General features: G+C 40.0%; 2 protein-coding genes across 2 annotated transcripts; both read left to right on the plus strand.

The window, feature by feature from the left end:
• Positions 1–682: 682 nt before the first annotated feature.
• On the plus strand, positions 683–1,130 carry LOC123310302 (histone H1-like). The gene is made up of 2 exons (XM_044893768.1): positions 683–883; positions 951–1,130. Exons 1-2 carry the CDS (start codon positions 683–685, stop codon positions 1,128–1,130), a joined length of 381 nt encoding a protein of 126 aa, XP_044749703.1.
• Positions 1,131–15,257: 14,127 nt separating this feature from the next.
• LOC123310303 (histone H1B-like) lies at positions 15,258–16,060 on the plus strand. Its single transcript, XM_044893769.1, has 3 exons — positions 15,258–15,401; positions 15,468–15,893; positions 16,016–16,060. The coding sequence occupies exons 1-3, from the start codon at positions 15,258–15,260 to the stop codon at positions 16,058–16,060; spliced, it is 615 nt and encodes a 204-aa protein (XP_044749704.1).
• Positions 16,061–25,572: the final 9,512 nt, after the last annotated feature.

Raw genomic sequence — 25,572 nt, forward strand, 5'->3', positions numbered from 1 at the left:
TTGAGATTTCAGTGGTCAATTCGGCAAAGTGTGATATCAATTCCTCGAAAACTGTTGGATCAATTCCAACCAAATCTTGTTTACAGATCTTAGTTACAGTTTCAAGATTTGGCTCGAATTGATCCAACAATTTTTGTGAAATTGATTTCACACTTTGCCGAATTGACCACTGAAATCTCAATTCCTATCTGAATTATCGAATTGAATGAAACTCAATACGTATATCTCAGTTCAAAAATTGTGTACAGTTTCGAGATTTGGATCGAATTTTGATGGTCAATCAATAAAAGAAAAACTTGTATTCATCATGAATTGTTCGACCAAGGAGACTCAAATTTCGAAATAATAACTAATGATAAGAATATCCGGGAACCTTGACAAGAGCGACTTTCGCAAGTCTGGGAAGAATAGTTTCGGTCCGTCAAAAATGACATATCGTCTTTTTTTCCATATCGCATTCGTCCGAAATACGATGCAATGATGAACCCAATAATTGGTACAAATAAAAAATTCTAAATTCCTCGAGATTGCGCAGGAACCTTGCAATTTCAAGTCCTTAGCAATAATTTACCAACCAATCGCCCGTCAAATTTCCGTCAACTTCGCTAATATCGGTACCACTATCAGAAGAAATCTAAGGTGTAAAGGTTAAACAATGTCATTTTCAACTTCCGAGTCTGAAATGCGACAGGCAACTACGCCCGCCACTGCTGTTGGTAAGACGCTGAAAAAAGCTGAGAAAAAAACCTCAGCAAGGTCAAAACATGTCAAACCCAGCCATCCCCCAACTTCCGATATGGTTAATCGTGCCATCAAAGGATTGAAAGAAAGGAGCGGATCCTCGTTGCATGCTATCAAGAAATACATCGGTTCGAATTACAAGGTCGATTCTGAAAAACTTGCACCGTTCATAAGAAAAGACCGCTGTACAGTCCGGTTCCTTGATTCAGACCAAAGGAAAAGAAGCGTCTGGCTCTTTCAAATTGGCCGCTGGCGGTTCTACAACAAACGCGTCGAAGAAATTTGCGAAAAAATTGGTCAAGTCGGCCGATGGAGCAAATAAGAATGCATCACCTACAATGGCAGCCGACAAGAAGAACACATCACCTGCCAGGTCTACATCTATCTAGTGAGTAGGTCGGAAAAGAGAGCGGCAATTGCAACAGAAAAGAAGCCAAAATTAACGAAATCTCCCTCGAAAGCTAAGAAGGCAAACAAAAAGCCGACGAAGAAGTCCAAAGCACCGAAACCAAAAACGGTCAAATCAGTAACGGCTCCGAAGAAAGTAACGTCTCCCAAAAAGCAAAAGTAAAACGTATATAATTTTGGAAGGAAAAAAATTTAAATCCGGTCCTTTTCAGGGCCTCTAGAATTTTCTATCAAATATTACTTTTATAGATTTTCGCTCGCTAGAGATACGATGTCAGACAAGATGTTTTCATCGAACACGACATAGCATCATTTCAATTCCTAAGGAACTATTGGATCAATTCGACAAAAATCTCGAAACTGTACACAGTTTTCGAATTGAGATGCACATGGTGAATTTCAGTTCGATAGTTCTGATAGGAATTGAGATTTCAGTGGTCAATTCGGCAAAGTGTGATATCAATTCCTCGAAAACTGTTTTATCAATTCGAACCAAATCTTGAAACTGAACATAGTTTTCGGATTGAGATGCACATGTTGAATTTCAGTTCGAAAGGACCGTGGGGACCTGTGGACTTCAGTTCTACCTGGGGTTAGGCCCCCACAGTTGCTGGCGGTGTGGCAATGAAGGCCACCACAGGGAGGAATGCCGAGGGGAAAGGACGAAGTTCTGTTCCAGGTGCGGCCGTGTGGGGGTCCTTTCCAGGGTGTGTTGCGTTAGAGATAGGGGACCAGGGACCGCCAGAACTGCCTCAGGACCGACCGCAACTCCAGGGAGCAGGACAGAGGCCATACTGCCGGACCCCCGACTGAGGCCCGCCGTACCGCCAACACCGTCAGAACCGTTGCCGCCCCTACCGAGGTAGAAGGTGAAAATGGATTAGAATTACCGAAAAAAAAATTACCGATTATTAAAATGATACCGTTCCGAAAAATATCTTTTATTGCACCAACCGAAATGGTGGATGCGCTAACCGGAGTAGTAGTCGATTCGTCAAAATATCATTTCAATTCCTAAGGAACTATTGGATCAATTCGAACCAAATCTTGAAACTGCACATAGTTTTCGCATGCATCTCAATACGCAACTCAATTCGAAAACTATGTACAGTTTCAAAATTTGGCTCGAATTGATCCAACAGTTTATGGGAAATTGATATCACACTTTGCCGAATTGACCTCTGAAATCTCAATTCTTATCAGAACTATCGATATGAAATTCAACATGTGCATCTCAATTCGAAAACTATGTGAAGTTTCAAGATTTGGGTCGAAATGATCAAACGGTTTTTGAGAAATTCATATCACACTTTGCAGAATTGACCACAGAAATCTTAATTCCTATCTGATGTGATGAAGTCCAGTTTCTGAGGAAAATTGGAGTTCATCTTAGTGCATTTCTTTCGTTTCAAATTTCCGTCTTTGCAAATATTTTAATTCTCGAATATTCCGTACGTTCATTCCGATATTCAGAGTGAATGTAAAAAACCGCTTATCTGTATTTCACGTTGTTTTTCTTACATGCCGCTGAAGATTTCGACGTTTTTCATCTGTTGATATGCGATAAACCGGAGCTGACGACGTTTTTCATTCTTGTCGCATTCTGGAATTTTCAGATTTTTACCGTGAGAGGGGATATGCCTATAAAAGCAAATTTTCCACCGCGACGGTCACTTTTCGACTTTTGACTCTTACTTCAGTTCTTTCACTTCGCTTCAGTATTTTCGATTTTTCGCTTTCTAACGTGTGTTCTAACGGTGACTTCTGTTATAGATTCAGTTAACTTTTAGTTTCAAGATTTGGTTCGAATTGATCCAACAGATTTCGAGCAATAGATATCACACTTTGCCGAATTGACCACTGAAATCTCAATTCCTATCTGAACTATCGAACTGAAATTCAACATGTGCATCTCAATTCGAAAACTGTGTGAAATTTCAAGATTTGGTTCGAATTGAACCAACAGTTTTCGAGGAATTGATATCACACTTTGCCGAATTGACCACTGGAATCTCAATTTCTATCTGAACTATCGAACTGAAATTCAACATGTGCATCTCAATTCGAAAACCGTGTGAAATTTCAAGATTTGGTTCGAATTGAACCAACAGTTTTCGAGGAATTGATATCACACTTTGCCGAATTGACCACTGAAATCTCAATTCCTATCTGAACTATCGAACTGAAATTCAACATGTGCATCTCAATTCGAAAACTGTGTACAGTTTCGAGATCTGGGTCGAATTGATCCAATAGTTCGTAAGGAATTCGAATGATACTATGTCGAATCGTCCACTGAAATCTCAATTCCTATCAGAACTATCGAACTGAAATTCAACATGTGCATCTCAATTCGAAAACTATGTGCAGTTTCAAGATTTGGTTCGAATTGATCCAACAGTTTTTAGGAATTGATATCACACTTTGCCGAATTGACCACTGAAATCTCAATTCCTATCTGAACTATCGAACTGAAATTCAACATGTGCATCTTAATTCGAAAACTGTGTACAGTTTCGGGATTCGGTTCGAATTGATCCAATAGTTCCTTGGGAATTGAAATGATATTTTGTCGAATCGACCACTGAAATCTCAATAATTCCTATCAGAACTATCGATCTGAAATTCAACATGTGCATCTCTGAAATAGATTTAATAAAAAATGATCTAAAGGTCCAAGGAATCCATGACGCCGAGGTGTCCAGAATGACATCCAATAAAACCAAAAAGTTTATACCCTTATACCTGGTAAAAACTCAGAGAAAGGAGATTTTCGAAATAAGACGCCTCTACAATCTCTGCATTGTAGTGGAATCAAAAAGAAGGGCAGAAAATCCAAGCCAATGCTTCAGATGTCAGAGGTACGGACATGCCCAAAACAAGTGCTCTTTTCCATACAGATGCGTCAAATGTTTGGGCAATCATTGCACAAAAGATTGCGAACTTACCAGAAAAGGTGAGGAGAGAAATGCCACATGCGTTCTGTGCGGCGATGAAGGCCATCCAGCAAGCTACAAAGGATGTAGCGAATTCAAATTAGTTACAAGGAAGAGGGAAACAGGCCAGAAATCGGCTCAGCAGAGCACGATTCCTCTAAAAGTCCAGGAGAAAAAGAAGCCCACCCCCTCCAAAGTAGACGACAAGAAAAAAGAAGTACCCAAACCAGTACAGAAGAAGGAGACCTCGAAAATGCCCCAAGCTAAACCTACGATCAACAAAACAAAAGAAAACAGAAAAGTCTCTGAATCCGCCGACGATTTAGACACTTTTACTGAAAAAATTTTCAACAAAATCATGTTGAAAATTGAAAGAGAGATGGAGAAAAAACTCCAAGGAATGTTCAGTAAACTGAAATAATGGAACATACAACTAGGAAAAAATTCCCTTGAAATAGTCTCCTGGAACATAAACGGGGTCAGAACTCGAAAACCCGAGATAGAAGAAATAATATCAGAGAGAAAACCTGATATTATAGCCTTACAGGAAACAAGAATACAACCAAATACGCGATTGAATATCATGAATTATGAGATATATAGATGTGACAGAATCGCAAACACTGGAGGAGGTATTGCCTTACTGGTTAGACGAGATCTGAAACACTATTTTAAAGGAAGATCTGACGAGTCACAAATAGAAACAGTGACGATTGTAGCTGAAATAAATCGACAAAGAGTCGAAGTCACATCGGCATATAAAAGACCCCCAAATAACCTATTAGAAGAAGAAATCAACAACTTACTAGATGGAACAAACCCGAAAATCTGCATCGGAGATTTTAATTGCAAATCTCCAGAATGGAACAGCAGGATGGTAAACAGAAATGGCAGAAAACTGAAAGATCTCGCTGAAAAACATGAAGCTATCGTTATTGGACCTGAAGATCCAACGTACCTAGCATTCGGAAATGGATTACCAGATATAACTGATATCGCAATTATGAAAAATATCACTAGAGAATTCTCGATAGAGACCTTGTGGGACGGAACCTCTTACCACAACCCCATCGAATTAACAATAGGAGATGGGCCAAGAAGAGAACTAATGCAAACAAGAGAATACACCGATTGGACGAAATATAGCCATCTGATACAATCGGAGGTAACAGAAATACCGACAATCAACACACCGGAAGACCTAGAAAGAGCAGTTGATGAACTAGAAAAGAATATAATAGATGCCTACAAAAAGAGCACAAAGAAAATAACGAGACCAGCACCGATACATCCACACGGTGATACACCCAGAGAAATCAAAGATCTCATCAGGGAAAATCGGAGACTAAGAAAAACATACAGGCTCAACAAAACAGATATAAATAAGAGAAATCTAAACCGACACAGCCAAGTTCTAAAAAATGCCCTGAAGGACATGAGAACAAATAGATGGAACAAAAGAGTTCAAGAACTAAATACTATCGATCATTCTGCATGGAAAATGCAAAAATGTGTGAGAAGAGAAAAGACTAAAATACCACCTCTCCACGGAGAAAGAGGAATGGCATATACGAAAATCGATAAAGCAGAAGCACTGGCGGACTCGATAGAAAGAGAATCGAGAATAAATTACAGACCTGATGACGATAATGACGAGCTGGAAGAACCTGTAGAGAACAACGAAGAAGAAATGGACGAACCACCAGTAGACGACAAAATAGAAAAACCAACTTCTCCATTTGAAATAAAAGAGATAATCAGAAGCTTGAAAAATAGAAAAGCTCCCGGAAGTGATAAAATAACGAATGCTATGTTGAAGAAATTACCTAGAAAAGGTATAGCTGCTCTCACAAATATTGCAAACGGTATAATGAGGACTGAACACTATCCGGAAAAGTGGAAAACTGCAGAAGTCATAGTGTTCAACAAACCAGGCAAAGATAAAAAATTCCCCCAAAACTACAGGCCGATAAGTTTATTGTCCGCCCTAGGAAAAGTAGTAGAAAGGGTAATCGCTAGGAGGCTTACAGAAGAAACTGAAAATCTGAATCTCATTCCAGCAGAGCAATTCGGATTCAGAAGAGACCACTCAACTGAACAGCAATTACTGAGACTCACAGAATACATAACAGAAGGATTCCAAAATAAACAAGCAACCGGTCTTGTACTACTAGATGTCGCCAGAGCATTCGACAGAGTATGGCATGAAGGATTGATTTACAAAATGAGATATGCTGGATATTCAATGAAACTGTGCAAGTTGATTAGGAATTATTTGAGGAACAGAAGATTCTACGTGAAAGTGGAAGGAGAAAACTCCACAACCAGATATATGGAAGCAGGGGTGCCTCAAGGGTCAGTACTTGGGCCATTACTGTATAACATATATATCCACGATATACCAAAATCTCCAAGGACTATGCTGACATTATATGCCGACGACACAGGAATCGCAATGCGACATCGCAAGCCAGAAATTATAGAAGGAATGTTACAAGAAGCTATAGATGAAATAAATGACTGGTGTATTAAATGGAAAATAAAACTCAATGGACAAAAGAGCCAAGCGATATTACTGCAGAAGAGGAGACTAAGAACTACAACAAATCTAGAGGTAGATGGAGAAGAAATCGAATGGAAAAACGAAGCAAAATATTTAGGTATCACCCTAGACAAAGGTCTAACATGGAGAAGCCATATCAAACAAGCCGTTGACAAAACCAAGGCAGCGATGAATATGCTCTAACCGCTGATAGGTAGAAAGAGCCACATGTCAAATGAGACAAAATTGAAAATAATCAAAGCCGTTGCTAGACCGCAACTGACTTATGGATCAGGTGCTTGGGGATTCGCGGCAAAGAGCCATATACAAAGAATTCAGGCAACAGAAAACAAGCTACTACGATGTGCCATAGATGCGCCTTGGTTTGTCAAGAACAAACAGATATATCGAGATTCGAAGTGGGAAACCATCACCGAATTTATGAAGAGGAAAGCTGAAAAGTTATTCGAAACAGCGAAGGAACATCCAAACGAAGAACTCCGGAGACTACTGGGCGAGAGATAGAGCCCCGTGTTTTCACGGTCGCAGATTCATCTGCTATAAAAAAAAAAAAAAAAGGTCAAACAATGTCATTTTCAGCCTCCGAGTGTCAAGAGCGACAGGCAACCACGCCCGCCACTGGTGTATGTACACAGTTTTCGAATTGAGATGCACATGTTGAATATCAGTTCGAAAGGACCGTGGGGACCTGTGGACTTCAGTTCTACCTGGGGTTAGGCCCCCACAGTTGCTGGCGATGTGGCAATGAAGGCCACCAAAGGGAGGACTGCCGAGGGGAAAGGACGAAGTTCTGTTTCAGGTGCGGCCGTGTGGGGGTCCTTTCCAGGGTGTGTTGCGTTAGAGATAGGGGACCAGGGACCGCCAGAACTGCCTCAGGACCGACCGCAACTCCAGGGAGCAGGACAGAGGCCATACTGCCGGACCTCCGACTGAGGCCCGCCGTACCGTCAACACCGTCAGAACCGTCGCCGCCCACATCGTTGCCGCCCCTACCGAAGTAGAAGGTGAAAATGGATTAGAATTACCGAAACAAAAATTACCGATTATTAAAATGATACCGTTCCGAAAAATATCTTTTATTGCACCAACCGAAATGGTGGATGCGCTTACCGGAGTAGTAGTCGATTCGTCAAAATATCATTTCAATTCCTAAGGAACTATTGGATCAATTCGAACCAAATCTTGAAACTGCACATATGATGAATGAATGAATGAATGGTTTATTGGTGTATCTACAATTGTAATAATTGTTTCCACAAGTCAGGTAAACATCAACATCGACACAGTTTTATATAAAATATACACACTTATTGTAAAAACGACAGGACGTGACAAATTGAAACTTAACAAATAAGATAAACAAAGTTTACAATCTCATGACTTCCAGAACGAATTGAACTCATCAATCGAATAAAAAACATTGTCCAACAATATTTCCTTAATTTGCTTTTTAAATTTGACATGTGAAAGGTTTCTCAGCTCAGCAGGCAGTCTATTATATAACGACGCTGCACAATACTCCGGGTTGCTTTGGGATTTTTTCAGTCTCAAGAAATTTTTTCTGATTAGGGATTTATTTCTTGTGTCATATTCGTGTACGTCGGATTGCAAAGGATAATGCTTGTCACTGCCGTGGATGTAAAGTAAGTTTTCTAGAATAAAGATTGATGGAAAAGTTAAAATTCTCAACTTTTCGAAAACTTGCTTGCAGTTCTCCCTATAACTCAATCCTCCCAAAATCCTTATCGCACGTCTCTGCAATCTGAAGACTGATTCGCGTCGAGCACAGTTGCCCCAAAGTATGACAGCATACCTCAGTTTACTCTCCACGAGAGCAAAGTAGACCAATCTAAGTGTTTTCTCGGACAGCGAACAGGAAAGAACCCTCAGGGCAAATATATTTCTACTCAGACTGGATGTCAGCTCATCAACATGGGTACTCCAGGTAAGTGAAGCGTCCAGATACACTCCCAGGAACCTAACCGTGCTGTCATTGTCTACATCACATCTCTTTCTCAAACTCAGGGTCAGAGATTGTGTCTTATCTTCATTCATACTGAGACCATTTGCTGTAAACCATTCCAGAGCTCCCGACAGAGCCACCCGCGCTTTCTCGGCCAAGTCTTCGAGGTCACGTGATCTAACCTCAAATGTTGTATCATCCACAAATTGGGTTGTCTTTACTTCAGGCACATATTCGGGCAGATCGTTAATGTATATTATGAAAAGTACAGGTCCCAAATTTGATCCCTGTGCCAGCCCAAGGGTCAAGTCTGTCGTATCCGAATACATGTTATCCACGTAAACCGCTTGCCTACGATCGCTCAAAAATGAATCGATCAAATTTAGGGCTGTGGAATTGAATCCGTATCTCTCCAGTTTAAAAAGCAGCTTATTCCGATCGACACAGTCGAAGGCTTTTGAGAAGTCAACGAATGATCCCAAGCAATGTTCACCTTGCTCAAAACAATCGACAGTAAAGTCAATGAAGTGAATAATAGCATCGACCGTACTTCTGCCTTTTCGGTATCCAAACTGATTTTCTGAGAACAAGTTATTCTGTTCAAAGTAGCTTACTATCTGGCCTGCGATTACTTTTTCAAGAATCTTGGAGAACACCGGTACAATTGAAATGGGACGATAGTTGTTTTTATCCTTACGATCTCCTTTTTTATGAACTGGGATCACTTTAGAGATTTTTAAGCAATTTGGGAATTTTCCTGTCAGTAGACATTTATTAATCAGTTTAGTTAACGGCATAATGATTGAGCTAATATTAGCTTTAATTATCTGCACCGAAAGGTCATAATAATCCGTGGATTTGCTATTCCTCAAGCTCTTCACTATTTCACGCACCTCAATGAATCCCACCTCGCGGAATACAAATTCTAAGTTGTGTGGAACCCTCTTCTTAAATGATTGACCGAACTCCATCTGCGATGAGGCAAGCCGTGTTCTAATTGTCTCCGGCACTGTGGAAAAATGTTTGTTGAATACGTCGGGAGCAATGTTTATAGGGGGTGATACTCTATTCTTTCCCAGATGGTCATTCACGAGTTGCCAAGTAGTTTTGCATTTATTGTTTGAAGACTCAATTTTTCCGTCATAATAAGAAACTTTAGCTTTCTTTATTGCCTTCCTGTATTTCCTGGTAAGGTCATTTCGCACTAAAAGCAGATTTTCGGTTTTATACTTAGAGTACAAATTTCGAACCAAAAGTAATGTCTCCCTCATTTCTCGAAGTTCTTCAGAGAACCATCCGCAATACCGTTGTATGAGTTTTGTCCTCTTCATCCTCCTGGGGAAAGATGATGAGAATATATCAACAAAAATGTTATGGAATTCTACAAAACATTCCGCACCATCCAGCCCAGCATTTATGAAGTCCCAACATGTATTCTCAAGTTTACAATGCATCTCGTTGAATCCTGCCTGTGTTAGTGGTCTAAATGCTCTGTGAACGTAATTCGAACTCTTATTCAAGGTTCCTACGCGAAGAAACTGTGCTTCGTGATCCGAGAACTCAGTGTCTATTATTCCAGCCAATTCCCCAGGTGCAATAGTTCCTCAGAAACTGAAATCGAACCTTTTCGAATCGATCTCAGAAATTTCCATTTCTACGAGAAGCAACGACCTGAAATTCAACATATGCACCTCAATTTGAAAACTATATACAGTTTCAAGATTTGGCTCGAATTGATCCAACAGTTTTTGAGAAATCGATTTCACACTTTGCCGAATTGACCGCTGAAATCTTTATTTCTATCTGACCTATCGAACTGAAATTCAACATGTGAATCTCAATTCGAAAACTATGTGCAGTTTCAAGATTTGGCTCGAATTGATCCAACAGTTTTTGAGAAATCGATTTCACACTTTGCCGAATTGACCGCTGAAATCTTTATTCCTATCTGACCTATCGAACTGAAATTCAACATGTGAATTTCAATTCGAAAACTGTGTACAGTTTAGAGATTTGGTTCGAATTGATCCAACAGTTCCTTAGGAATTGAAATCAAACTTTGTCGAATCGACCTACGAAATCTCCACATCTATCAGAAGCAACGAACTGAAATTCAACATATTCTCAATTCGACAACTATATATAGTTTCAAGTTTTGGCTCGAATTGATCTAACAGTTTTTGGGAAATTGATATTCATTTCATTCATTCATTGCTGTATCCCGTTAACGGGAATAAATCTACAAAAAGAAGAAGACAAAAAAAAAAGAAAAAAAAAAAATTCGAACAGACTTGTTACTTCTTAGTGCTAGTTGCGACTATGTGCCCTCCTATGACTGAAGAGACCCAACCGTGACCTGCAGATCCTTCCACACTCAGGGCATGGATAGTCTCCAACCAGATCTGGCCGCCGCTGTATCCTTCTCGATTCTCCATTGTAACTGTGGACCAAAGACCTCCACTGTGACCTGTCTAACGCTAGTTGTTCCAAGTTATGATTAGCATTAACTGATTTTAGGGATTGATGTAGTGTATCCTTAAACCGCTTATACTGGCCTCCTGGTTTCCGAGCTCCCTCAGTGAGTTCGCCGTATAGAGCTATTTTGGGGAGTCTTGTGTCTTGCATCCTCAGAATGTGGCCGCTCCATCTGAGTCGGGCCCTCGTTACTTGAGTCTCAATTGTAGTACAACTCGCGCGCTGCAAGACTTCTGCATTCGAAACTTTGTGGAACCATCTGATGTGCATTATCTGTCTTAGATGACGTTGCTGCGTCTGTTCAAGCTGTTTAATATGTCGCCTGTAGGGAGTCCAGCTTTCGCTTCCGTAAAGAAGCGTTGGGAGGACCACTGCTCTGTAAACAGCTGTCTTGGTCTTCAGATTGAGGTCGTGATTTTGGAACACTTTGTCCTTCAGCTTCCAGAATGCCCGTGATGCCGAATTGATACGTTTGTGTATTTCCGTGTCAAGGTTAGCCCTAGTATTTATGAAGCTTCCCAAGTATTTTAACTGCTCGACCTGTTCTAGAGTTTCATTGTCCAGGCTGATATCTGTTTGAAGGCTTGCTGGCGGACTTACCAGGATTTTGGTCTTGTCAATATTGAGTCTAAGGCCTAAAGCTTCGTATATATGTTTATAGGTGTCCATCATTATCTGTAGATCCTCTGAGCTGCTAGCGATGAGTGAACAGTCGTCTGCATATTGAAGTTCCGTGATAAACTTGGTACGGGTTTTTGCTCTGAGGCGCTTCAGGTTGAACAGGCCTCCATCAAATCTGAATCTTATCCCAACACCTCTTACGGGCATGCTCATGTCAGCAATTATGGATACAGCTATGGCGAAAATATTGAACAGCAAAGGCGCTAATACGCAGCCTTGTTTTATTCCAGAGTTGGTTGAGAAATGGTCGGTTGTAGAGCCATTATGCTGTATTCTAGCGGTGTTGTTGGTATGAAGGCTTTTACACACTGCTAGGAATTTTTCGGGTACTCCTAGACGTGCCATGATTTTCCAGAGCGCTCTCCGATTCACCGAGTCGAATGCCTTGCTTAAATCGATGAAGGCTGTATAAATCCTTGATTGTTGTTCACGGGCCTTTTCTTGTAGCTGTCGCAGTGTAAAAATTAGGTCCACCGTACCTCGATTTGGTCGAAAGCCGCACTGGGATTCAGGTAAAAGCTTCTCTAAAAGTGGAACCAGACGATTAGCCATAATCTTCGAGAGAATTTCACCGGCCACATTAAGCAACGATATGCCCCTGTAATTGTTGCAATTCGACGTATCGCCTTTGTTCTTATAGAGGTTGATAACTAAAGCGTCTCTGAAGTCTTGTGGCACATCTCCCTGTTCCCAGATCTTGCGGAATAGTATTAGGAGACTATTGACAATGTCCTCATCCAAGGCTTTGAATATCTCCGCCAGAATGCCGTCTAGACCAGGTGACTTATCATTTTTCATATTTTTAATCACGCTTATGATTTCCGACATTGAAATTTCGTCATCAAGCGATGTCATCGGACTATACGCGGGAAGCAGGTCTAAAATGGATAAATACGAGTCGTTATTTTGATTCAAGACCTGTGAGTAATGCTTCTTCCATCTTTCGAGAATTTTTCTATCATCAGTTAGAATAGCACCATGAGCATCTCTTATAGGAAAGCTAGCTTTTCTGCTTGGACCGTAAACAGTTTTAATAGCTTCGAAAAAACGCCTGTAGTCATGGTTATCGGCGTAAGCTTGTATTTCCCTAGCTTTTTCTTTCCACCAGCTGTCCTTGATTTTTCTTATTTCTTGACGGACCTCGCGTTTTATCTTTATGAAACCTATTTGGGCTGCAACATCGCCAGGCTTGTTAATTGCGGTTTTCATCGCTTTGTGTTTTGCGTCCAAAAGGGGTGCGATATGAGTTTCGCTGTCGGCAAACCAGTCTGGGGATTTTCGGGAGCGTTCTGTGCCCAGTATTTCTTTCGCTGTATTTGTGAGGGATGACTTGAAACGGAGCCAATGAGTCTCAATGTCGTCGTTATAATCCGGTGGTGTTAGGCTATCTTTGACGGCAGCTGTGAATCTGTCCTTTGTAGAAGGGTTTTGTAGTTTGGATATTTGAAGGCGCCCTCTTAGATACTTCGGCTTGCGTTGGTATTTTGGGCGCATTGAGATTTTCATTCTCGAGATTACCAGCCTATGATCAGTCCAGCACTCCAGATCTGCTCTGGGTTTAGTGACCAACACCTCTTTCAGATCTTTCCTTCTCACGATCACATAGTCGAGGGTATGCCAATGCCCTGAGCGCGGGTGGCGCCAGGTCCCCCTTGAATTGGGTCTCGTAATAAAATAGGTGTTCGTTATACACAGATTGTGTTCTGCACAAAGAGCCAGCAGACGTTCTCCATTCGAATTGATGCTGTCTGTGCCGTGTTTCCCTATTATTCCCGGCCATAGTTCTGAGTCTTGACCTCTGCCCACTCTAGCGTTGAAGTCTCCAAGGAGAATAATTCGTTCCCGTTTTGGGATTTTACTTAATGTAGCAACGAGTGTTTCGTAAAAAGTGTCCTTTAAGTTGTCAGAGGAGTTCAAAGTGGGTGCGTATACTGCAATGATGTTCACAAACGTGTTATTCGCTGCAGGAAAATGTAGGGTCATTAAACGTTCTGAGATACCAACTGGATTTTCGGTAAGTTTGGGGGCCAGGTCGTTTCTAATGGCAAAGCCTACGCCATGTTGTCTGATTTCGCCTTCCGGCAAGCCTTTCCAGAAAAAAGTATACGCTTGTTCTACCAAGCTACCTTCGTCCGAAAAGCGTGTTTCGCTTAAAGCAACTATTGCAATGGATGTTCGTTGCAGTTCCTTATCGATTAGGGCAGTACGCCTCTCTGGTCGGTCGGCCTTGGGATTGTCTAGCAAGGTTCTGACGTTCCATGCTGCAAAAGCTATGTGCTTTTCATTGGTGTTTGTTCGATGATTCACTCGCTCAGGCACCCTCCCCCGGAGATCCGAATGGGAGGGTATTTTACCTCCGGATACGAATTTTGTCCTGTTCGACTGATCCATCTTTTTGTAGGAGCTGCCTTAGGAGGTGTTCAAAAGCTGCACTGGTAACGCTGTCAGTGCAACTTTGGTTGCGGCTACGACTAGATTATCCTGTGGCACAGGTATCCAGACGACAAGGTCTGAGACGTAACTTGAGCAACGCAGAGAGCCATTTCCTGCTCGAGCCAATGTTTAGGCTACGTAATTGTGGAAAACAGAGTTATACTGCTCATGTTCGGTCGCCAGAGCCTCGTTCGTAAGAAAAGGGTGCACCGCGAGTAGGTGAGGTTGGCATTTGAGAGGAGAGGCTATAAAACGCATCCTTTCCCCTTACACCCCAATATTACACTTTGCCGAATTGACCACAGAAATCTCAATTCCTATCTGAACTATCGACCTGAAACTCAACACGTATATCTCAATTCAAAAATAAGTAAAGTTTCGAGATTTGGATCGAATAGATCCAACAGATTCTTAGGAATTGATATCAAAATCAATCGAATCGACCTCAAATCTCCCTTTCTGTCAGAAGCAACGAACTGAAATTCAACTTATGCATCTCAATTCGAAAACTATCTACAGTTTCAAGATTTGGCTCGAATTAATTCAACAATTTTTGTGAAATTGATTTCACACTTTGCCGAATTGACCACTGAAATCTCAATTCCTATTTGAATTATCGAATTGAATGAAACTGAATACGTATATCTCAGTTCAAAAATTGTGTACGAATTCTGATGGTCAATCAATAAAAGAAAAAGTTCTATTCATCATGAATTGTTCGATCAAGGAGACTCAAATTTCGAAATAATAACTTATGATAAGAATATCCGGGAACCTTGACAGGAGCGACTTCCACAAGTCTGGGAAGAATAGTTTCGGTCCGTCAAAAATGAAATATCGGCCTATTTTCCATATCGCATTCGTCCGAAATACGATGCAATGATGAACCCAATAATTGGTACAAATAAAAAATTCTAAATTCCTCGAGATTTCGCAGGAAACTTGCAATTTCAAGTCCTTAGCAATAATTTACCAACCAATCGCCCGTCAAATTTCCGTCAACTTCGCTAATATCGGTACCACTATCAGAAGAAATCTAAAGTGTAAAGGTTAAACAATGACATTTTCAACTTCCGAGTCTGAAATGCAACAGGCAACTACGCCCGCCACTGCTGTTGGTAAGACGCTAAAAAAAGCTGAGAAAAAAACCTCAGCAAGGTCAAAACATGTCAAACCCAGCCATCCCCCAACTTCCGATATGGTTAATAGTGCCATCAAAGGATTGAAAGAAAGGAGCGGATCCTCGTTGCAAGCTATCAAGAAATAGATCGGTTCGAATCACAAGGTCGATTATGAAAGACTTGCACCGTTCATAAGAAAATATCTTAAGACCGCTGTACAGTCCGGTTCCTTGATTCAGACCAAAGGAAAAGGAGCGTCTGGTTCTTTCAAATTGGCCGCTGGCGGTTCTACAACAAACGCGTCGAAGAAAGTTGCGAAAAAATTGGTCAAGTCGGCCGATGGAGCAAATAAGAATGCATCACCTACAATGGCAGCCGACAAGAAGAACACATCACCTGCCAGGTCTACATCTACAGTGAGTAGGTCGAAAAAGAGAGCGGCAATTGCGAAAGAAAAGAAGTCAAAATTAACGAAATCTCCCTCGAAAGCTAAGAAGGCAAACAAATCGCCGACGAAGAAGCCCAAAGCACCGAAACCAAAAACGGTCAAATCAGTAACGGCTCCGAAGAAAGTAACGTCTCCCAAAAAAAAAAAAGTGAAATGTATATAATTTTGGAAGGAAAAAAATTTGAATCCGGTCCTCTTCAGGGCCTCTAGAATTTTCTATTACTTTTATAGATTTTCACTCGCTAGAGATACGATGTCATACAAGATGTTTTCATCGAACACGGTAGGTAATTTTTTTCGGAAAATGTAAATATTTTTGAAAATGCTATCACATAAGTGCCGAATTCTAAAAATCATTTGACGGTCAGCAATTTTGCCGAATAATTTCAGGTGCAGAATATTCACGATTTCTTTCAAGCTATCCGATCAAAAAATCATGAAAACTAATATAATATTTGGGTCGAATTGATCCAACAGTTTTCGAGATATTCATATCATACTTTGCCGAATTGACCATTGAAATCTCAATTCTTATCTAAACTATCGAACTCTAATTCAACACGTGCACCTCAAATCGAAAACTGTGTACAGTTTCGAGATTTGGGTCGAATTATTCCAATATTTCCTTAGGAATAGAAATAATACTGTGTCGAATCGAACACTGAAATCTCAATTCCTATCAGAACTATCGAACTGAAAGTTAACATGTCCATCTCACTTCGAAAACTATGTGTAGTTTCAAGATTTGGGTCGAACTGATTCAACAGATTTTGAGAAATTGATATCACACTTTGCCGAATTGACCACTGATATCTCGATTCCTATCTGAACCATCGAACTGAAATTCAACATGTGCATCTCAATTCGGAAACTTTGTACAGTTTCGAGATGTGGGTCGAATTGATCCAACCTTTCCTTAGGAATTGAAATCGAACTTTGTCGAGACGACCTACGAAATTTTCAGTTCTATCAGATCAACGAACTGAAATTCAACATATGCATCTCAATTTGAAAACCATATACAGTTTCAAGATTTTCCCGAATTGATCCAACAGTTTATGGAAAATTGATATCACACTTTGCCGAATTGACCACTGAAATCTCAATTCCTATCAGAACTATCGATATGAAATTCAACATGTGCATCTCAATTCGAAAACTATGTGAAGTTTCAAGATTTGGGTCGAATTGATCAAACGGTTTTTGAGAAATTCATATCACACTTTGCCAAATTGACCACAGAAATCTCAATGCCTATCTGAACTATCGAACTGAAATTCAACATGTGCATCTCAATATGCAACTCAATTCGAAACCTATGTACAGTTTCAAAATTTGGCTCGAATTGATCCAACAGTTTATAGAAAATTGATATCACACTTTGCCGAATTGACCACTGAAATCTCAATTCCTATCAGAACTATCGATATGGAATTCAACATGTTCATCTCAATTCGAAAACTATGTGAAGTTTCAAGATTTGGGTCGAATTGATCAAACGGTTTTTGAGAAATTCATATCACACTTTGCCAAATTGACCACAGAAATATGAATTCCTATCTGAATTATCGAACTGAATGAAACTCAATACGTATATCTCAGTTCAAAAATTGTGTAGAGTTTCGAGATTTGGATCGAATTTTGATGGTCAATGAATAAAAGAATAAGTTCTATTTATCATGAATTGTTCGATCAAGGAGACTCAACTTTCGGAATAATAACTTCTTTTTTTCATAAAGAACTATTCATGCCCCTCAAAAATAATGAATTACATTCGATAGATCATCTATCCAGGAATACTATCCAAAAAACAGTTTGAAAAAATTCCTTCATTTGGAGTCTTGCCTGCAAAACGAGTGGCGTAGGGTGTAATTCTCTTGAATTTTCGAAAATCTCCAATATCTCGAAAACCAAACCCCTTTTACCGAACGTAAAATATATTTTTCTGAACCGCCATAGAGTCCTCTACCCCCAGGCTCAATATTATCCATTCATTACGCCACACCCTGTATATGGATACCTTGACAAGAGCGACTTCGGCAAGTCTGGGAAGAATTGTTTCGGTCCGTCAAAAATGACATATCAGCCTATTTTTCATATCGCATTCGTCCGAAATACGATGCAATGATGAACCCAATAATTGGTACAAATAAAAAACTTTGAAATCCTCGAGATTGCGCAGGAAACTTTCAATTTCAAGTCCTTAGCAATAATTTACCAACCATTCGCCCGTAAAATTTCCGTCAACTTGGCTAATATCGGTCCCACTATTTGAAGAAATCCAAAGTGTTATTTTTTTTTTTTTTTTTGGTGTAGCAGGGGGAAAATCTGCAAGACAGACGAACCACCCTCATCTCTTGAGGGGGAACAGTGTGGGGTTTCTCACTCTCCTGAGCTCGAGACCCACTAAAAACCCTACTGCTTCTTGAATTTTGGTTCCGGGCATTTGCCTATAAACCGTTCATCTCTTGGTCGGTTTTCTTCTCGTACTCTATCGTGCTGGGATTTATGTGTTTATCCTCTATTGGATTGAGGCAGTTGAGGCATAGCAACGGCTTTGATTATCTTCAATTTTGTCTCTTTCGACATGTGGCTTCTTCTTCCTATCAGAGGATAGAGTCTATTCATCGCTGCTTTCGTTTTGTCGATTGCTTGTTTGATATGACTTTTCCAAGTAAGTCCTTTGTCAAGTGTTATTCCTAAATATTTGGCTTCATTTTTCCAGTCGATTTCTTCGCCGTCAACATCCAGTTTCGTTGTGGGTCGCAGTCTTCTCTTCTGTAGTAATATTGCTTGGCTCTTTTGTCCATTGAGCTTGATTTTCCACTTTATGCACCAGTCACTTGTTTCGTCAATCGACTCTTCTAGAACTCGTTCTATTATTTCAGGATTTCGGTGTCGAGTTGCTATGCCTGTGTCGTCAGCATATAACGTTAGCATGGTTCTTGGATTTTTCGGAATATCGTGGATGTATATGTTGTACAGAAGTGGCCCAAGTACTGATCCTTGGGGTACTCCAGCCTCTATATCTCTTGTTGAGGAGCATTCTCCTCCCACTTTCACGTAAAATCTTCTATTTTTGAGATAATTCCGTATCAACTTGCATATTTTGATCGAATATCCAGCACATCTCATCTTATATATTAATCCTTCATGCCATACTCTGTCGAATGCTCTGGCGACGTCTAGTAAAACAAGACCTGTAGCTTGTTTATTTTGGAATCCCTCTGTTATGTACTCTGTGAGCCTTAATAATTGTTGTTCTGTTGAATGCTCTCTTCTGAATCCGAACTGTTCTGGTGGAATTAGTTTCAGATTTTCGGTTTCCTCATTTAGCCTCGTGGCGATAATTCTTTCTACTACTTTTCCTAAAGCCGACAGTAGACTTATCGGTCTGTAGTTTTGTGGAAACTTCTTCTCTTTGAATGGTTTATTGAATACTATGACTTCTGCTGTTTTCAATTTTTCTGGAAAGTGTTCTGTCCTCATAATTCCATTCGCGATATTAGTTAGAGCGGCTATACCTTTTCTAGGTAATTTCTTTAACACAACATTCGTTATTTTATCGCTTCCGGGAGCTTTCCTCTTCTTCAAACTTCTAATTATTTCCCTGATTTCATTTGGCGATGTTGGCTTGTCTATTTCAGCAGTCGCTGGTAATTCATCTATTTCTTCATCATTTTCTTCAACTAGTTCTTCCAAATCCTCATTATCGTCGTCTATCCTATAATTTATTCTCGATTCTCGTTCGATCGAGTCCGCCAATGCATCTGCCTTATCAGTATTGGTATAAGCCATTCCCCTTTCTCCGTGTAGGGGTGGAATTTTAGTCTTTTCTCCTCGTAGGCTTTTTTGCATTCTCCATGCAGAATGATCGATTGTATTCAGTTCTTGAACCCTTTTGTTCCATCTGCTTGTTCTTAGATCTTTCAGGGCATTTTTCAGAACTTGGCTATGTCGGTTGAGGTTCCTTCTTTTTAGATCATTTTTGTTCATCCTATATATTCTTCTGAGTCTTCGATTTTCTTGTATAAGATCTTTTACTTCTTTAGGCGTATCGCCATGCGGTTGACTTGGAGCTGGTCTCTTCACTCTTCTCGTGCTTTTTTCGTAAGCTTTCAATATAATCTCTTCCAGTTTATCAACCGCACATTCCAGATCGTCTGGAGTGTTTATTGTTGGAATTTCTGTTATTTCCGATTGTATTAAATGGCTGTATTTAGTCCAATTGGTATATTCTCTCATTTCCAGCAGTTTTTCTCTTGGTTCTTCTCCAATTGTCAATTCCACGGGATTGTGGTTTGAGGTTCCATCTTCCAAAGTTTCAATCGAGTATTCTTGAGTTATATTTTTCAATATCGCGATATCTATTACATCTGGTATTCCTCTTCCAAAAGCAAGATATGTCGGTAGCTCTGGTCCAATAACTATGGCATTTTGTTTTTCGGCGAAATCCTTGAGTTTTTTGCCATTTCTATTCTCTGTTATGCTATTCCATAATGGGGATTTACAGTTGAAATCTCCGATGGAGATTTTCGGGTTTGATCCTTCCAACATGTTGTTTATCTCTTCTTCCAATAGATTGTTTTGTGGTGGCTTATACGCCGAGGTTATTTCGACTCTTTGCCGATTTAATTCGGCAACAATCGTCACTTTTTCTGTTTTTCCTTGTGTTTCGTCGGATCTACTTTTAAAGTAGTGTTTCAGATCTGTTCTCACCAATATTGCTACTCCTCCTCCGGTGTTTGTAATTCTGTCACATCTATATGTTTCATAATTCATGAAATTCAGTCTTCTGTTCCGGTTTATTCTTGTTTCCTGTAGGGCTATAATATCAGGTTGTCTTTCTGATATTATTTGTTCTATCTCGGCTTTCCGAGTGTTGATCCCGTTTATGTTCCACGAGATTATCTTGAGGGATTTCTTCCTAATATCCGTAAGGTCCATTAATTCAGTTTACTGAATAATGTTTGGAGTTTTTTCTCCATTTCCTTCTCAATTTTCAACATTATCTTGTTGAAAATTTTTTCCATGAAGATATCTAAATCATCGGCTGATTCAGATATCTTTTTCTTCTCCTGTTGACTGTTCACAGCTTGTTTCATTGTAAGCTTTTTCTGTCCTTCTTTTTTCTGGACGGGTTTTGGAGTCTCCCTCTTCTTTTCCTGCTCTGTAGGTTGGATCTTCGCTACTTCCTGAATTTTTTGTTCAGAAGTTGTTGTTTTTGTTACCTTCTTTTTCTGTTCAACTGATTTTCGGGAATTTTTCTTTCTGGTCACCAACTTGAACTCGCTACATCCTTTGTAGCTAGCTGGATGGCCCTCTTCTCCACATAAGACGCATGTGGCATTTCTCTCTTCACCTTTTCTGGTGAGTGTGCAGTCATTGCTGCTGTGGCTTCCTGAGCACTTCACGCATCTCCACGGGAAGGAGCATTTGTTTTGTGCATGCCCGTACCTTTGGCACCTAAAGCACTGGCTTGGACTTTCAGGCCTCTTTTTATGCTCAACCACAATACAGAGGTTGTAGAGTCGCTTCACTTCGAATATTTCCTTTTTCTGGGTTTTAACCAGGTAGAGAGGTATTTGTTTCTTTGTCTTGTTCGATGTCATTCTGGACACCTCAGCGTCTGTTATTCCCTGGAATATCAGGTCGTCCTTAATCAACGCAAGATCAGCGTCGATTGGTAAATGCCTAATAACGGCATATATCTTCTTCTCCTCCTCCATTTGGTAGGTAAAAAATTCTTTACCATGCTGCTCGAAGAATGTAGTGATTTTTCTAAAATCATCTACGGTTGACGCGATGATTTTTATACCGTCTTTAACTGTAGTTGCACGGTTGTAATTTATCCTTTTTGTGTAGAGAGCGGGTCATTTCCTCCCTCAAGAGGCGCATCTCACCGACCAACTGTGACACAGTTTCAGTCAGTTTGACTATTTGAGCTTTCAACTGCCCATTTTCCTCTCTGTCGTGTTCGCCTTCGCTGAACTCTTCAGCATCGGTCGCTTCCATGTAGGAGCCCTCATTATCTGAGGTTTCCGACATGGTTTTATAATCAAAAATCTCAAAATATCAAATAATTTGAAAATAATAAAATATTCAGGAATCTTCACTAAAATAGTCTAATATAAAACTATGGTATAAAGCCGAATGTTTTATACGCTATGATAAAAATCAGAAAAGAGATACGAAAAATAAGCTCACCTGATGTTTTCTGCAGTACCAACGAGAAAATAAAAAAAATTCTCTGGACACTTAGGATGAACACCAACTTTGAAAACTTTAACGAATTAAAATTCCGATAACAAATATAGAACCTACACAACTTCACAGACGGAATCAAATATTCCGTAGCTTGGTTAGTGGGCACTTTCACCTCCGCTTTCTCTTTTACGGCACTGTGACACTTCGACTTTCTCGTCCGCTTTCTCTTTTATAGCACTAGGAGCACTGGAGCACGTCTTCTCCTGTCAAGCGAATGACTCGGAATGACCAAAGTGTTAAGGTCAAACAATGTCATTTTCAGCCTCCGAGTCTCAAGTGCGACAGGCAACCACGCCCGCCACTGGTGTATGTACACAGTTTTCGAATTGAGATGCACATGTTGAATTTCAGTTCGAAAGGACCGTGGGGACCTGTGGACTTCAGTTCTACCTGGGGTTAGGCCCCCACAGTTGCTGGCGGTGTGGCAATGAAGGCCACCACAGGGAGGACTGCCGAGGGGAAAGGACGAAGTTCTGTTCCAGGTGCGGCCGTGTGGGGGTCCTTTCCAGGGTGTGTTGCGTTAGAGATAGGGGATCAATGACCGCCAGAACTGCCTCAGGACCGACCGCAACTCCAGGGAGCAGGACAGAGGCCACACTGCCGGACCTCCGACTGAGGCCCGCCGTACCGCCAACACCGTCAGAACCGTCGCCGCCCACATCGTTGCCGCCCCTACCGAAGTAGAAGGTGAAAATGGATTAGAATTACCGAAAAAAAAAATTACCGATTATTAAAATGATACCATTCCGAAAAATATCTTTTATTGCACCAACCGAAATGGTGGATGCGCTAACCGGAGTAGTAGTCGATTCGTCAAAATATCATTTCAATTCCTAAGGAACTATTGGATCAATTCGAACCAAATCTTGAAACTGCACATAGTTTTCGCATGCATCTCAATATGCAACTCAATTCGAAAACTATGTACAGTTTCAAAATTTGGCTCGAATTGATCCAACAGTTTATGGGAAATTGATATCACACTCTGCCGAATTGACCTCTGAAATCTCAATTCCTACCGATATTAAAATGATACCGTTCCGAAAAATATCTTTTATTGCACCAACCGAAATGGTGGATGCGCTAACCGGAGTAGTAGTTGATTCGTCAAAATATCATTTCAATTCCTAAGGAACTATTGGATCAATTCGAACCAAATCTTGAAACTGCACATAGTTTTCGCATGCATCTCAATATGCACCTCAATTCGAAAACTATGTATAGTTTCAAAATTTGGCTCGAATTGATCCAACAGTTTATGGGAAATTGATATCACACTTTGCCGAATTGACCTCTGAAATCTCAATTCCTATCAGAACTATCGATATGAAATTCAACATTATATATATACATATTATCGAGCGAGATGTCGAGCGAGAAGGTTGTTGGAGAGACGATCTGCGGTTGTTGCCGTAGAGGTGTTGTAAAAGCGGTTAAGTGCCAAGTATGTGCGAGGGTATTTCACCCGAGTTGCACTACAAAACTTAAACAAGTGAAAATGGTGAGCGATTCGGTCATTGTTTGCTGTGCCGACAATAACAAACTCGGTGAAGTCGCAAATGACGAAGTTCCGAATGAGAACTCTGATGGAACAAACATCAAACAGTCAACAAGTAAGTTCGAGATAACTGAAAAGACTACCCAAATTGAGCTTATGATGAAGATAATTAGAGAGTTGGAGGATAAAAATATTTTAATGAATGAAAATAATTCATTGTTGAAATACAAAATCTCTGTTATGGAAAAGGAAATCTTATCTCAAGCAGATAAGATAAAACAACTTGAAAAAAATCTAAACAAGGCGCAGGGAGATGACAGGCAAGAGGTGGAAAGATCTACCAGAACATCATACAATAAAATCAGGAGTCATCAGAAAGAGGAGGGATTTTTCGTTCAAAATTCAGTAGGTAAAATGCAACAGCTGGAATATGCGCAAAGAAAGAAAATGAATGAAGTCATTGACCTAGGTAAATATGACAAGGTGAAGGAAGGAGTTGACAAATCAAATCCAACCACAAATCGCTTTGCTAATGAGAAATCTGAGGGAAAATCTAACAGCGAGAGTAATGAGAAGTGGATCAACGTGAACAACAAAAAAAAGAGAAAATACAGATCTTTAAGATTTGGAACCTGCGAAGTGAATGATAACGAAAACTCTTTTGTTGGGCAGGAGAGGCAAGCGTGGTTTTTTATTAGTCGTGTAAAGGATCACGTCACCGAACCCATGATAGAGAATTATATCAAGGAAAAAACAAATTTCAAGGATGAGGTGGTGGAAGTTAAAGAGCTAACGTTTGAGAAGAAAAGAAGCAGTCTCAAGAGTTTCCTAGTGAAGGTACCCTTTTCAAAAAAAGATGAAGTTTACGATCCAGAATTTTGGCCTGTGAATATAATCATAAAACGCTTTAACATGCAAGTCTATAAGAAGAATTGTCCTGCAGATAATTTTTTATAGGGAACCAACAGCATTTCGAGAAAAGCAGAGTAACATCACAGAATTTGAAACATAACATTAAAAGAACTTTTGAAGTAATACATCAAAATCTACAATCAATAGGAAACAGTGTTGATACCCTCCAACATTTCATTTCAACTCAACCCGATTGTAAGGCAGTCTGTGTAACGGAACATTGGAAAAGTGAAGATGAGTTGATAAATAAGTTAAATGATTTCAATCTTGTATCTTTCGTTTGCAGACCAAAAGGTAAGCACGGTGGAGCAGCCATCTATATTCATCAAGACGTCAACAGCAAAAGGAGAAGAAAATTGGAAGATCTCTCGATAATTGGACAAATAGAGTGTGCAGCAGCTGAAATGTGTTTGGGTGGCAAAAGTTTCATTCTCCTATCAGTGTACAGACCTTGCAGTGCGACCAGTGATTTTGATGTGTTCATTGCTCAATTAGAAAAAGTGCTAAGAGTGGCTGTAAGTGAGAGCAAGTATGTGGGCTGGGGATTTCAACGTGGATCTGTTGATGAACACAACGAGAAGGTCGGATTTCCTAACCTTAATGAATCTTTTTCAAATATTTCCCTCAATTCTTGAACCAACAAGGATTACGGAGCGCACCAGGAGTTGCCTGGATAATATATTTGTTAATTTTGATGTTCAATCTGAAGTACTCAGGACAGCTGTTTCGGATCACTTTGGGCAAAAAATAGGTTTCTCTGTGATGGAAAACCATATTAAAAATATAACTTATCGTAGAATATACACTGGTGATGCTATAGAAATGCTACGGAGTGATCTTTTGCAGGTGAACTGGGATACAGTATTCTTAACAGAGGAATCAGAAGTTGACTTGCAATGGAACAATTTTGTCAATATTTTCTTGCGTTTGTTCGAAAAATGTTTTCCTTTGAAAGCATGTAGAAATATGAAGAGAAAAACTATTAATTATTATAACAACGATGCTGTTCGACAAAGTAAGGCTCGATTAGATATTTTACTTACTCTGAAATCTTGTGATAGTTCCTTCAATAATGCATACAAACAGGAAAAAATTAATTATGATAAACTTCTTAAAGCGGCTAGAG

Source organism: Coccinella septempunctata, chromosome 3 (genome assembly GCF_907165205.1).
Source record: "Coccinella septempunctata chromosome 3, icCocSept1.1, whole genome shotgun sequence".
Classification (NCBI taxonomy): Eukaryota; Metazoa; Arthropoda; class Insecta; order Coleoptera; family Coccinellidae; genus Coccinella; species Coccinella septempunctata.

Excerpts from the sequence above, each read along its gene's own strand:
- LOC123310302 (XM_044893768.1), top strand. The coding sequence starts at position 683 with ATGCGACAGGCAACTACGCCCGCCACTGCTGTTGGTAAGACGCTGAAA. Across the intron at positions 884-950 it reads ACATCGGTTCGAATTACAAG|ACCAAAGGAAAAGAAGCGTC; the intron begins GTCGATTCTGAA and ends TCCTTGATTCAG.
- LOC123310303 (XM_044893769.1), top strand. The coding sequence starts at position 15,258 with ATGACATTTTCAACTTCCGAGTCTGAAATGCAACAGGCAACTACGCCC. Across the intron at positions 15,402-15,467 it reads ATCCCCCAACTTCCGATATG|ATCGGTTCGAATCACAAGGT; the intron begins GTTAATAGTGCC and ends ATCAAGAAATAG. Across the intron at positions 15,894-16,015 it reads CAGTAACGGCTCCGAAGAAA|AGATACGATGTCATACAAGA; the intron begins GTAACGTCTCCC and ends TTCACTCGCTAG.